Source organism: Styela clava, chromosome 6, assembly GCF_964204865.1.
Source record: "Styela clava chromosome 6, kaStyClav1.hap1.2, whole genome shotgun sequence".
In the NCBI taxonomy this organism is placed as follows: Eukaryota; Metazoa; Chordata; class Ascidiacea; order Stolidobranchia; family Styelidae; genus Styela; species Styela clava.
The window spans coordinates 12,727,112-12,743,168 of NC_135255.1; the positions used below are offsets into that span (position 1 = coordinate 12,727,112).

General features: G+C 31.5%; 1 protein-coding gene across 5 annotated transcripts; it reads left to right on the forward strand.

The window, feature by feature from the left end:
* The first annotated feature begins 3,476 nt into the window (after positions 1-3,476).
* On the forward strand, positions 3,477-12,364 carry LOC120331431 (uncharacterized). Of its 5 annotated transcripts, none has more exons than XM_039398508.2 (6): positions 3,477-3,762; positions 8,133-8,365; positions 9,211-9,300; positions 10,528-10,593; positions 10,876-11,140; positions 11,613-12,364. In XM_039398508.2, exons 1-6 carry the CDS (start codon positions 3,690-3,692, stop codon positions 11,711-11,713), a joined length of 828 nt encoding a protein of 275 aa, XP_039254442.2. In that variant the 5' UTR covers positions 3,477-3,689; the 3' UTR covers positions 11,714-12,364. The 5 variants fall into 5 exon arrangements, with proteins under 5 accessions (XP_039254442.2, XP_039254444.2, XP_039254441.2 ...); XM_039398507.2 differs by having other exon boundaries at positions 3,486-3,762; positions 11,610-12,364; XM_039398509.2 differs by having other exon boundaries at positions 3,496-3,762; positions 10,528-10,581; positions 11,610-12,364.
* Positions 12,365-16,057: the final 3,693 nt, after the last annotated feature.

Genomic DNA, 16,057 nt, shown 5'->3' on the forward strand with positions numbered 1-16,057 from the left:
TCCTGGATTTGTTTATCGCCTTCCCTAAGTTACTAGGTTACACTTGTCACCATTTTAACTAAAAAAAACTCCGAAACTAACCATCGGGTAATTTGAATGCCAAAGCCTCGAGTCAAATCAAGTTTTTTTTTTTCAATCATACAGCTCGGTGCAAATAAGTTTCTATATGCACAACTATTTCAACTTGTTTGTGACTGGTTGCAGCGGAAGTCTGAGATATTTGAAGAGTTGCGATAGTCGTGCGTTTGTTCGAAAGGTTTCGAGTTCCGCTTGCTAGTAATCATTATGGCGCTCAAAGACACGGAAATTCAAAAGCAGAAACTTTTTGTCTGCATTTTCATGAAATTGCTCAATAACTTTTGCTAGCTATGATAAATATAAAATTAATTCACTTCAGTTTAATAGTATTCCGATTATGTTAAGGCTACAAACGAACTATGTGAATAAAATAAATAAAATATGGTAAAATGCCAGTTGGACTTTTCTAATTGTTTCAGCACAATACATTGCTTACGAACCAAACGACATATTGTCACGGACGGACAGACAAAATGAGGTCTGTCATTAGTAATAGTAAAAAATGGAAAGTGAAACCATCAAAACAGTTTTTCCGTATCACGACCAGAAAACTAATTTCACAAGGTCATAAACTTTCCAGTAACCAATAATCATACGTTTTTATGCGAGTTCCTATGTAAATAAAGCCTCCATATTTTTCAGAGTCTAGTTTAGCATTAAACCAAAAATATTCAAATGGTTAATACAAATCCAATTGTTCCAATGTTGTGGAAATAATACATCCGAGCATTGCTTCATTATCTACATTTAACGAATATGTGCGTAATCGGGGTCGCGACACGATTGCCGTTGGCGTCTCGCCAAAATAAATAGTTGGAAGTCTCATCTGTTTGTCATCTGCATTTTTTGCATGTGGTATGTCAATTAACTGTTTTACGGAAAACAAACTTAATTGCCGCTCAAGTAAAGAACTCCAGACTAGTTTATTAAGCGTTTATCACATTTAACGTAATGTCGACATGATATAATGAAACATTTTGTGTGGCGCAGACTGTACACGCAAAGCGTGAAATACAATTTAACTGTAAGTTTGTGACTTATATCATTTTTTGCATTTTTTAAAAATACGCATTTTCGCTATGGCAAAATATTCAGCACAACTGTCATCTTGCGAATTATATCTAATATGGCATTTGGTAAAAATACAGGATTACCATATGACAGAATATACAGCATGTTACAATAGCCACACAAAAATCGTTCACAATCTGATATATTTCGTCATGTAGAACAGTCAGCATGACAGATAAAGGTATTATTACGTAATATACAGCTAACACGCAGCAATTACAAACCAAAAATATATTTCTGATAGAAGACTTGATATAACCGGAAGTATAAGTCTCGGATTAATTTGACAAGTAATTAGTCTTTATTATGATGTGTATCACAGTGATATTTAAACAATAATACTGTAATGCAAAACTAATTATCGATATGGTCATGATAGAAATCTGAAAATATTTACTACGTCATCTTTTGAAATCCCTGAGTGACGATGCAAACTTAAAGCTAGCTGTCAAAGGGGCGTGAGTAAAACGTTGAGATTTTCAATTTTTTGTAGTCCGTAGTATATGGTACTTATATGGACTTGTTGTGTTTATTCTTAAATTAACTTAACCATATTCAATGTACCACGCCCAAGAAAGTTGACGTGACAATCCGAAATAAAAAGTATGTTTTAATATCAGAATGTTTGATAATATTTTGGTTTCGATTAATGTTTGAAAATTGATAATCATGGTTACCATATTTATATGACTAATTTGTTCGCTGAAAATTATTTAAATGTAAATGAATAACGATGACCCAGACAATGACTACAGACTTCGCAACTACTTTCTCCAGTTGTTTTAAAAAAGACGATAAAACGAGGACTTAGTCATCGAGAACAACCACGTGGAGGCGACAAGGAGAAAATGTTTCTTGGTTAACATTTGGGAGGGAATATTTTAATTGTTACATAAAATGACATCTGTAATACTTGTATACACATGATCCAACTGTTCAGTTTTGAAGAAGATTCTTGTGAGAGAGCTTGATAAATTACAGATCAGGTTTATTTTTTTAGATCATCTATTGCTAATGATGAACTAAACTTCATATGTCTTTTGTGATTTGTCAGCTGAAAAACTTTCTTTCAGAAATTGATAAGCTTAAAAATGATAATTCTGAAAAATCTTCACACGCTTAATCGCTACAGACATACAAATCACTTGAGATTGATTTTTGCTTGCATATATTTTGAAATAAACGAGATTATGATATTTCGATATATTTTTGAATAATTCAGAGTCTACATATAATATGGGCATGGTAGCAAAAACAATATATACAACAATATAGCGAACAGAAGTAATGTGTTGTACAATTTCTCGTTAATATAACGCATTAACCGTAACTTCATGGTATGATCACACAAAAGTAACATAATTTAAAATACAAATTGGAATTGGATTCTTTTTTAATAATGTCATCGGTACCGTTTGTATGCTAGTCGATTTGCGTGGTTTGACTGTCTAGTAACCAGTAACCACTCGGCACACACATTTAGTTGTACCTCTAGATCCAAGTCGTAGACAAAGTTTGCGTAAATTTCATATTCTAAACAAAAACGTTTGAACTGTGAAGTTGAAAATTTTTATTCAAAATATATGATGTCAAGTGGCAACGAAATAGGGTTTTTGTACTATATTCACGAAATGAATTAATTAAATATTTTATATGCAAATTAATACATTTTAAATAACGTATTGTGTCGTTCAGATATATTTTTATATCTGATATGTCATGGGCCGGCGTTGGTCAAACGTGTCGTCATCAATTTAAAAAAAAGTTTGAGGTAGGCCCATGAGGTAATCAGCAAATGGAAATCTTAATTAATTTGTCATCGCAATGTCATATGAAGTTTATTTTGACTATGGAGAAAGAAATGGGAATTTCAAGCGGTTAGGTAATTTATTCCTAAAAGGCATTATGCAAAATTCTAGTATTAGTACAAAAATACATGGCGAAAATCCGTTGAAATCAAATCGTTTGTCGCAAATCCAAAATATTATACGCGTTAGATAGTCACAAGTACCTCCAATAGCCAACATGAATAAATGAAGTTAAATGAAGTTTTTCGATTCGTCAATTGTGAAATAATCAATATATTTACATGTGATGAAACAAGTTTCGCGTTGAAAGGATAATCGTGATATCCTCATATTGCATTTCCGGGTTGAAAGGTCAAGTAGGTAAATTTCATCAAGCGTGAAAAGGTGATAAATCGGGACTTATGCAGTATTGAGTTAGTTCAACCGGGCACATTTGCTGAAACGTGTTCGGACGTTCTGTGAAGTCTAAGTTAGCGTGCGTCAATGCGACATTTTTTCGAAGCCGCCGACGCGATCTATTTTTTCTGATGTCGTTCTGTAACAAGAACGTCTTTTTTCTTTACTTCGTATTCGATTCTCATATAAAATATCCCCGACCACACCAATCGTTCAAATATTTGGTTAGACTGATGCGAGAAAGATAAACGCAAAAGTGAGGCGAGGCACATTTACCGTAGTTGGATGTTATAATTTTTTGTCAAATCGATACGGAACTCATCAGCAGTCAACATCATGAAAATTTCATTTATTATAATCGGAATATTATCAACATTGTCTATTACATATGGAGCACCCGTTGAAGGGGGTGAGAAAAATTATTTAGTTTTTACTGCGAAAACTTTTATCTGACAAAAAAGTTTTAAAGTTTAAATTTTTCAAACTTGTATTATATTTTAGAATAATTTGTTCATATTATTTACCTATCATTTATATTAATACAATATCGTATTCTAATAAATATGTTGCAACATTGGAATGGAGTTGCTTGTTGTAAAAGTTGAACATTCTACATTGTACATAACAGTAGTGCTAAAGTAAAGAAAATAATGAATATGTGCCTAAATCTACATGAAGCAATTTGGGCCAAAATAAAATGATGGTTCAGATTAAAAAATAAAATAAAATAAGCAGTACATCTGATTAGTTTTAGGGTACTAAGTGAAAAAAGAAACTAGTAGAAGAAATCTGTTTCTAGAACATTTGAAATATTATTGGGAATATTTTCAAAATATGTATAGAAAATTAAAATGAAGTTGCACCGAATCTAAATGTTTTAATTCCCGCGTAAAAGTTGCGGCAATATTTGTCAACATTTATCCAGTGGCCATGTAGGATTTTATGATGATATCTACTCATTTGTAATTAATTTATAGTATTTGCTTTGGCGTTAATATTGTGGCAGATTTATGATTTCGTATTTATGGTTTTACAATGTAATTTCATTACTGCAATAAAAGAATGATAATAATAATAAAAACACGAAGTAAATAAAATCAAATGCAAATATAAAAAAATTGAAAATTTAAAATTATCATAAATTATTTAATAATTTTTATAAATGTCATGGATCATCAGCACCTAATTTATTTGTAGACGTTGTACTTCTAGATGCGGGTTAGTGACCTAGCTCTGAGCTACCCCACATAAAACAATGAAATAAAATTTATTGGGATACACCTCAGCAAAGGCCACGAATAGCCCGCGCTATCCATGGATAATGCCAGTGGCACTAGAACGATTATTTTCGTTGTTATTATTGAAAATAAAAATTAAACTTCAAATAAATATTGTATAATGTTAACGCCTTCAAATGATTCTACTTTAATTGCAATGAATATAGTATAAATTTTTTCTTGCCAAAAATAACTTGAAAATATTAGAATTTCGATTCTTTCCATTCAAAGCATTAGTTTTATGACCTTCAGTTGACACAAGACGTACTTGAGGTATTTATATATTAATGAAAACCATATCTCCGTATTGTATTTCAAATCCAATATTACTATCGTATTAAATTTCAAAATCCATCAAAACTGAGGTAGACCTTCACTATTTTGCTAGAACAGGTTTCGAAGTTTCAAGTCTGTAGCCAGAGGCGTTTTGACTAAGTTTTTCATTTATGCCGTAACTGGAGATATTGTGTTTGTACAGCGATGATGAATGTTTAATGAGTATTTTACGTTGCAAACCCTGACATTTCACACATATTAAAAAGCTGACCCATTTTCCTGTTAAAGTCCTGTTGATAATAAAATGTATTGCTGACTACGTATTTCGAGAACAATCTCAATAAATACTTAAAGTAATATTGAGATATTTCTAAAACTGGATTCAAAAATTATTAATACAAATTATAATTCATAAAAGAGCAATGTTATATCCTTTCATTTACAGGAGTTCAATTAAATATCGGTGCATCGTCGCGTTTCTTAAAATTGTATCTATTATTAACTTAATCACTTTCATAATTGCTCAAATTTAATCCTATGATTTTCGAAATTTATGTTATCATTGCGCAATGATTTTATTTCATATTTCATCATATAGCCTAATCAATGTCATTGGCATTCATAATTAGAAGGATGTAGCAATGTCATGACTTTTACACGATATTCAACACTTCCGTTACAGACCTAAAGCGCAGAAAATATTTATTGATTTGAATTAGCCCGAACAGATAGATTCATATGCGACATAAAACGGTTCACACCTAAGTTGGTGAACTATTTTTAAATTTTAGGCACTTGAAATAGGAAGTCGAATTCAAAATATAGATTACAAGTTGTGATGAATCTCTTCGTGTTATCTAAGGTGTATTTTTATATAATTTCATTTCACATTTGTGTGAATAAAACGTGGTAACTCCAGACAAAGAAACATCAATCAACATGTATTAATTAATTGTATAATATGGAGGTGTGTAGCAGGTGTGTTAGGGACATTTTGGAACAGAAAATAATTTTGCGAACTAAAACTAATAAAGTTGTACATATTATAAAAATTCAATCTTAAATATCAACACACAACACATTAGTCATTCAGTTCGTAACATCATTTGCGGGGTCGTTCTTCTTTCTAATTTTTAATTAAACCACTCTCGTATTAATGATTTCATTTTGTCAACAGAGCGTTTTACAGACTATGCCCGATAAGAATCTTAGAAATTTAATAAATCTTATCAAATGCCTTTTGTATTTCATCGAATTAAAGAAAACTGAAATCTGTGTTGTGTATTAAGATATGGGCAGTCGGTAGTGAAATGTTTTAATCGCACTCCAATTTAAAGTGTTCAAGTACACCCGACTTTTCGACCCTCCGGAAATATGCGACGTCATTCTACGCCTCTATTAATTAAAGAATTTTAGTTACATCACTACAATTACCGCCCACAAACCGCAAATAATTACAATCAATTATGTCGTGGTGGAATTCCAAAGCGTTCGTCTTCATTTATGAAGAAAGCCGCGATTAGTTCAATGATTTGTTTACTATGAATCACTCTACAGCGATAATTTTTCAACTGGGCCCAGATGAAACCTATTGTGCTGATTCAGACAAGGATCTATATCACAGATAATTAGAAAAATGACGCCGTGATAATCGTTTCAGTGCATTTAAAACCGAAATTGAATAATATGCTATATGATTTTATTTACAGAGCAATAATGTTCTGGAAATTCCAACAAAACGAGTATGTACAACAATTTTCTGTTTCACAATACAATACTGTGAATGTAATTCGAAACTTTGTCATCGTTAATCGGATTCGATATAAAAATCTAGTGAATAATATAAATCTCAATTGTAATATTATTTGGGATTGAAAAAAGAACAAATTGACAATAATTTAACATATCAGGGGTCTGACAGAATGTTAGGTCTTTATCGCGGTATATAGCTCCTTTTCAAGCTGAAATTTTTTCCATGACTTCGTTTATCTAATTCCTGTTGACTGATTAGTTCAACAAGCGTGATGCTCCGATAAAAAAGTTTTGGTAAAAAAATCGTGCTGAAATATCTGACACATTACATTCTTTACGTGCTGTCCAACAATTTTGAATATAATATACATAATTTGAATAAAGCGATATTAGTACATGCGTAACTTTTTTCATTGAAAACAACTATTCATCACTAACAAAGCAAGACAGATTTTATTGCAACATCGTGACTGAAATGCATATATAGGTGTATTTTTATACAGAAGATCACACGTATTAGGGAAACTTTATTTTATCAATATACCTATATGCGCTAATATGAAATTATAAGAGAAAAGGAGGAGAGCTTTGTTCCGTCAGTAAGAAATCAAGCCTTGCAACAATAAAAAAAATTAACAAAATACACAAAACTTTTCGGTATAGACTGGAGGGAGCGATAAGATCATGCGGTCAACAAACTTAACCCTGTTCCAATATTCTTACCGATTTTTTGTAAATGATGTATAAAAATGGTTACTTGTGGGAGAGTAGTCTAGTTATTTCACAGAATATTTTTGAGTCAAACATGTTATTTTAACAAAAGTAACTGAAAATTAACAATTTCACTGCTCAATTCTGTAAATCAGTTTAAATATTTTTGAAATTTCTCAGTTTCTTTTCTTGTTCCAAATGTTTAAAGCGATTTCCAGAGTAGTTCTGTAGGGGGAAAGACTATTCAACTTGACTGACTAACTCACCCGTCACATTAATGATTTAAAACAAGCCATGTATTTAGCTTACTTGTTGAATAATACAATTATACAAATTTTTAAATAGCGCAGAAATGTGTCATGATGAATATGAACGTCGAGAAATTTCTGTTTTTTTATTTTTAAATCTCATGGCTCGAATAAAATGCAAATTAATGCAATGAATGTTTTATTCCAACATAAGCATGAAATATTGTATTTGACAGATTTTAATCAAGCGAAAAATATCGACACCGCTTATGGAATTTATACAGGAAATATATCGACCAATTTTGAAAGGATCAGAAATAAGAGCTTAATTTATGTGGCTTTATTCAACTAACGCTATATCAACTTTTAAAAATATATTACGTCCAATAAAACGTTGACATACAGTGCAATTTAGTATATTATAAAATCCATCGCTATTTGATTGCACTAATTTGTATTATTTTGTGTAGATTTGTCTTTGACTTATATTTAATGACTTCTCTTATTTGTTGCAGTACTTTGCCAAATAAACCCGTTTCAAAAGAGTACGTTTGAGTCGTCTCTGTTGCTTGAAAATCACTTGATGTGTCCAACTGAAGGGGACTTCCTTCATCCGGCGGAGTATTGTGAGCATTTGTACAAATGTCCTTTGGATTTCGACGACAAGATAAGACATTGTGAGGCTTTTTGCAAAAGTGATGGAACTTGGGACTACAAATATCCGACCTGTGATGACATGGTTCCCTTTGTAAGTGATTTTGATTTAGGTGATTAACAAGATATTATTTGAAAATAACAATATAATAATAACAAGATATTCATGCGTCACTTGTGGCTTTACTACGGCATATCACAGTCAAAACTTGATTCAGTGTGTGCTGTAGCATATACTGTACAGGGAATAAATTTCTCATCTAATTTTGACTGGGAGTGCGAAATAATTATGCAGGTCAATGAAGTTGGGCGGGCATTTCTGATTATTCACATAAATTACGAAAGGCATGAATATGCAACATGTAAAAGACGTTTCAAATCTGAGCACAGGCTTGCATTCATACAAATGACCAAAGCAGTCGTTATTGCTTAATTACGTATATTGTAAATTGTATATATATTTTGTGTATAATAGTCCAATAAATCTGATAAAAGTTGGTTATCGTCCCTGATGAATTTAAACAAAACTGTAGTTGGTCTATATACCTATATTCTGGACATTATTCCAAGCTGGAAAGTTTCATACAAATATACTTGACAAAGATATAGTTTACTGATTCCGATAACTGCACAATATTAAAGTGTTCCACTCAGTTTCTACATAGACCTAATTTCAATTTCATCGTATTTTCTGTTTTTTATTCATCGATTTTAATTTTTACCATTTCTATATTTAGTTAATGTAATAGTTCTTACGTATATACGTGACGTCTATATTTACGATTCCCAGTTGTTACAGACAATATTACTCACAAAGATTTGCTGCTCGCTTGTAGCTATTAAAAACATTATCGGTCTGAAAATTCATCCATTTTTCTGTATTTTTTTGCTTTTGTTCAAAACATTTCTCGATAAGTTTTTCACCACATTATTATAAAGGCCGAACTGCTTGATTCGGAAGTCACTAAACAAGAAGCAGCTGTTAGAAAAAGGCGGCGGAGAAGGCGAAGGATGGCGATACATAATAATGTATGTTAGAACATCAAGAAAATAATTTGTATCAACGGGCTCCAGGAATAAAACCCTTGTCCCGCGTGTGATAACTAACCATGAATAATCGAAAATTAGATGTGGTGTCATGATTCTTCAACAAAAATATAACATACAGCTAGTATTTTCTGAACGTGCATGCAAAACATCAACTTTAATATAGTTTGTGAACGTCGTTTAAATGTAATCTCTCTCGAGATTTTTATGCATGTACTTTTTACATTTAGAACTTGATTCTTTCACGTGTTATACCGTTTGACCAACACTGATTCAATTATAGATAAATAAAAGTAACTCTTTGTAACGGATAGTAGGAATATATTTCTTTTGTGATATTTATTCTCTTCCCTAAAAATATCATCCAAATACGATTGGAAGCAGAACGAAACTCAATTGGACGAGATTAGCTGACACCGTCTAAATATTTTGATGTTAAATTCCATAATAAAATGAAACAAAATATACAAAGTTTGGCCACATTGCCGGAGGGATAATCTTATGCGCACGAAGAAACCGCGATGCGAAATAGTTATCGTTGTATCCTACCGCTTTGCCACCAAACAATTTAGAATTTCTCTGAACGCATAACTGTCATTATATTGATTCGTCAGAATAAACATTAATGATTAAACAGTTAACAACTTAACGAATATTTCCCCAAAATAACCCCAATCATATTACTTACATCTAATAACTTTCAAACTCTATAGTTTATACAACGAATTCTTAATAATAGCGACTTTCGAGAACTCTGAAATCATAGGCAAACCATCTATAGAGAAAATCGTCTTCACGTATAATAAAAACAATGTGATTTTTTTTTGCCAGTAAATAGATAATTAGAATTAGTTTAATTTTTTAACTACAGTTATCTTTCTACCTTGCCACTTCTTCTAATAAGCGAATCAACATTCAACAATTACTCGAAGTTAATGTTTTACTCTACCAAGCATGGGATTCAACAAGGCATTTTTGAGTTTGAGAACTTGTTTTGTATTCATATTACCATGGAAACAGATTTCCTGATACTTTCCTTTTAATCATTTTCTTTATGTCTTGTCCTCTCCATTGTCTTCATCTTGTCTTTTATGGTGATACACAATCAAGCATGATCTATATGAACTTAATTTTCATTTTTGCGTAGCCAATTTTGAACCAAAATAGCTTAAAATTCTACGATAATTTCAGTTCTATTTTTTATCACAGGCTGATGCTATTTTAGAAGCTTTGAAGGAGCGGGAGACACTGATTGGGAAAGAGGTAATAATAGAGGTAAAAACCTCAAATATTACATGTAATCAGTAAATCACGTAGTCAGTGACTGCTATGGTTTTTCATGATTCGTGTCAATGCTGGTTGTTGTGAAAATATAAAACTACTGATAATGCCCACGATTAGAGATAAGTTAAATAAGCTGAATAAATTTTAAGGTAAAACAAAAACGATTGTAAGTTTTTTCTATAAAATTAGGAGTAGTATAAATTTGAAGATGACATTTGATAACAACGATGTAACATTACTCCAAGAGGAATTATTCTATCCCTTTTTATTAAGGTTAATATTCGAAAAAGAAGAAGCTTTGGTTGGGGAGACGCTGCTGCACTCGAGAAACCAGCAGCAAAATCAGCAGAAAATCCAGCTGTGGAGCCAGGCGATCTAGTTGATAAAACGGAAAACTTGGACATTAAAAAATTAGAAGAAAGCATAGACAACAAAACAAAGAAAATGAAAAAGAAAGTAACTGTGGAAGATATCAAAGCTCTTTGCCACAAAAAGATGTGCACGGTCGTAAATAGTGACAAAAGCTGTCGAGGATTAGGTGAGACATACATCAAATCATTTACAATAAATAATGACTTGAATATTAGGAAATAAATTGAAGAATTGATCAATTTTTACAATAAAGTTCCATCCGTAACTCACAACTTTATACTGTGTTAAACTCGACGTGCCAAGTCAAAATATAAAAATTCAGATAATTTTTGAAGTAAATAACTGGAACAGATAATATTTTTGTATCTCGTATTGACGGCAGGATGCGGTCACAGTTTTAGAAGAAAATAGTAATCCAACAAGCATTTTTGCCTTCTATAATTATTTTGACGCATTATTTTGCGCAGTATTAAGTTTATTTTTTCGTAAACACAAAAATAAAACTGACCTTCATGATGAATCTACCGTAGTATTTTGATATATCTTTTCTATTTTGTTTTATTCCTCTAATTGTCATATTTGCTTCTTGCTTCTTTCTTCTAAAGCACATTTTTTCATTTGTTTATTTCTCATAGAAGATCACAAACAAGCGGACTTCAGCTTGCAAGTAAGAGTGTGTGATATTTGCGTCAAACTTGGAGTGTGCGCCAAATCAATCAAGCTTTTCACGTCCGGATAAACCCAAAGGATCAACACAACGAACTTTGCGAATTTTTATTTTTAAAATTTTATATTGTTGTGAAGATATTATATTGTTTTGCCGTAGGCAACTCAATGCTGTTTTATGCCACTTGCTACACAGTGTTCGTACGAGAATATCGCTTAGTTAACAAAACGCAAACATAAAAATAATGAATCTTTAGTTTTTTCGGAAAAAGAATTACTCCCGAGTAATTGTTACCATACTCTGACAAATTTGTCTACTTGGCGTTATATGATAATGCCCCTAGTCGTCTGAGGTCCAAATTAGGCAGATTGAAGAACGGGAATACATAAAATTTATTTTGAGTATAATGTGTACAGCTTAATTTATTGTTTATTTTTCTCTTCCATAATATTTCATGTCAAGTAAAGAGTCAACTAAAAACTGGCGTTGCTTTGTTTCAAAAATATTGCCGATTCATCGATATAAAAGTCATTAAAGTCGAAGGCTGTTGTTTTGAGTTTTGAAAAAGATCAAAAGTATGTAAAAAGTGAATCAACTTTATCTTTATTTTAATGCTGCAATACGCAATTTTGTCGCACAATATGTTCCACTATGTACAATTATGTACTTTTTGTTTTGATTTTCTGCATTCGTCGTGAAATAAAAGTGAAATATTCACATTAATATGGTTTCATGCTTATTGAAGTTTGTGTGTGTTTGATGATACTTATCGGAGGTGCAGTGAAATAAGGAAAGAATAAGAGTGTGAATCTTGTCCCAGCAAAGGTGCGTGGGTACGCATGGCAATAAAACACTATTAAAAAGATATTTTGTGGCAATTTCTGCTTGGTGTATTGTATATATTGACCAGTTATTCAACCAGTTCGTTTTGGGTTACTATTGAACACGAATTTAAGCGGAGATCAAAAAAAGCCGAGAGTTGTTGATGTTGAGTAGGATATAAACCAGGTAGGCACACAAGCTCGGGGTAGAAGTCTTTGTCTTGCAATACATAGCGGATACGGAAGCCCCCAAGTATGTATGACTGTTGCGAACCCAGCGACATGACAACGAAGCGTCGGATATGACGTGTCTTTTTCACTCTATAGTTATTCTCACATAACACACTCAGCTATTATTCAAATTATATGGTATATTTAGCATCTTTGTTTTTGTCATAAAATTCATTAACTGGTATAGCGCTATTATGGGCCGATGAATTCAATTCCGCATAATTATATTTTAAATATTAAACTCGCAGGGGTTCATAGTAACAGAATTGAATTAGTGTCTTTGTCGTTAATCTTATTAGGTTGTTCTAATCATGGCGCCAAATTATTATTGTCTAGAAATATAATATTTGAACAAATCAAACCTATAATTTTGTGAATTTATTTTGTTTGTTCAACTAAGCAATGAATAAAATCAAAAGACATTGAGGGATTATTTTTCATTTTCCAACTATTACTGGTTTCACGTCCGAGAGGAAATTATCTATTTGAAACAATTCCAAAACAACTGCCCAAATTTGAATGAAATTATTTTAATAATTTAATAGTTTTTGCAATAAAATTTGTTGGTTTTGTTTTAGTTTTAAAAAAATCTAATATAAAATCTTTTGAAATTATAGGTATTTTTATTAGAGATAAACGGTATCGGGAAAATAAAATTTGATTTTAATTAAGTTCTAACAAGAGGCAATAAACGTTTGATACTGAAATATGATACCCAGTTTTGTTCCTATAGTTACTGTCGAGGTTCACTAATTTTAGGGTTTATTTTGAGAGGTTGCCGATTTATGAACAATCACAATCAAAATCAATTTAATATTGATATATTATTATGATATTAGATTTTTGTTCCGTCGTTTGGGAAACATTTTACAAATTTGAGCGGAAAACTATTCAATAGCCAACGAGTAAATTCAAAATTTAACACGATAAATAGGCAGAACAACTTTGTCTTATTTCCAATATACAAAGCACAGGTTCGGTTCTCGTGTTTCAATAAAACGATTACAATTTTCCGTTACCGGGTTAATCAGTTTGCTAAAAAGTTCACGTCAACAGCAGTGACTTATGCAAAAGATCATAAGTAATAGTTACCTATCGAATTCCTTCATTTCAACGTATGGTAATATTAAACGACAACAGAGCATTTTACAACTGAGAATAGTTTCGCTTTTAGTAATTACCTAAAATTACTGATAAATTCATATTTGACAGGGCTAGATTATATTTTAAATATAGTTCGATGAATTCAATATTATTTATAAGAATATTTTTTATGTGATCAATTTAAAAAAACTTAGATTCATGAATGATTTCTGAATGTACTAAACTTGCGTGATAAACAAGATACAAAAACGCATGTAATCTCAAAGAAAAGTATTTGTCAGGTATTTTTGAAGTTCAAACAAATAAAATTATAGACGCAATACATACACCGCAAATACTTTTAAAGATAAAATGAAATAAGTTCGTCGCTGTTATTATGGTAAACAAATTGACCCCGAAATACGACAATGAGATTTATCTGATCAGATTGCAATGGAAATCAATTGGTCATACAGAACTCGAGTTTAAAGAAACAACACCTAGTAAATACACATACACTACAATTTGAATCTTTAATTTTATTATGCATTGAATTTGACATGAAATTTAGTCGGGAATTACAAGGACATCAACGAAACAAAATATTCTCAAATCTTCATCTTCACGAGATTCCGTTGTCTAAATTTATATTGCTACTTTTTCTAATTACAAACTTAATTGTGCGCTATTGCTATTGTAACACATATCGCAGGATATGTCAAAGATCACTAATATGATATAAATAATAACACATAGCAGCGATACGTCTGATACTTATCTGGATTCTATATAAATACCAGGTGCTGAATATTGCATCACCATGTTACTGATTGAATACAAGACATTTAGTGTCCATGTCAACTGTCATACATGTCATAGCCGAGTTTTTTATCGCTAGTTTCGAGTCGGGTACCATGCAAAATACTAATGTCATAGGACTACTAATGTCTAATATCATAGTTGAGTAATGTTACATTCTTTATTATTCGGTAAGTTATGAATATTTTTCTACTTTTCATATACCCTTCTTGACCATTCTTTAAATGATATATTAAATAACAAATTTTTGATAATTAATTTGTGTCGGTTATTAGCTAACAGATGCTCCATATCTGGTTTCAATTGAAACCTGTTCAATTCTTCAGGGACTAAATTATCGCGCAAAACATTTCGCGTGTAAAGTTGGTAAATAGTGCAGATGGATAGTATTAGTTATATTGAGAAATATCAAAATTATTTGAAATAAATTTGTCTTGAAGGTGGGTGCATACATTGAGCTAGATCAATGAATATGAGAAAGAATTTTGTAACTGACAGTGAGAGTAGAAAGTATAATTTGAAACGAAAAACTCGCCGAGGAAACAGATCGGCATCACGTACAGACAACTTTCGTTCGATATGTTGTTGAATGATATTATGTTAACCTTTTAGAATTTTTCGTGTGGTGTTGGTGGTAACTATTACCACCGAAAAAGGGTTTAAACAAAAGAAATGTCTTAGCTATGATAAAGTAACTGTGCGTAGTTTGCGAGCGCGCATAAAATGTGTTTGCGTAATCCATAGACGTAAAGCACATTGCAGTGAGAGACAATTTATAAGCGCTCCCGGCAATTTTAATCCGTCGGTATACAGTTTTACAGATACAGTCAAACATGCATAAGAGAGTTTTTTTGTATACCATAGATGAAAAGCGATACATTTTACAATATATATACATTTGTATTGCTTGGCCATACGTGATTCAAAAAAAGAAAACAAAAGTAGGCGTGGTGTAACCAAAACACGTCAGAAAAATTATTTGCAACTTTCTAATTTGTTAAGTTATGTTACATCGCGCACTGATACGAATAACGAGGAGTTTATAAAAGTTCATTGGAATGAATAGGCAACTGTCTTGTAATAAATCCTAATTAATCATTTAGAAATATCGTTCGTATTTAATAAAAATACATGATACAAAAAGCCATTAACAATTTTATTAATAGAATACTTGCTATTCATTATCTTCCATTTTTTGATACTTTTCATGAATTTGATTTCACTGTTTGCTGAAAAACCGGTTACCAAAATTTAATTTTGTCAAATATGTTTTCGTAGTACAATGTTGCCGAAGCCCGCGATGTACAAATTATCGAAATTATCCAGAAAATTTTTAGATCGTCAGTTGCGTAGTGAACAAATTGGATAATTTATTTTAAGCGCACTCCCCCGCGTATTCAAATCAAGTTCAAATATTTTAAGTTCTCGGAGACTATTCACCAGTGCACAATTTAGAATGAGT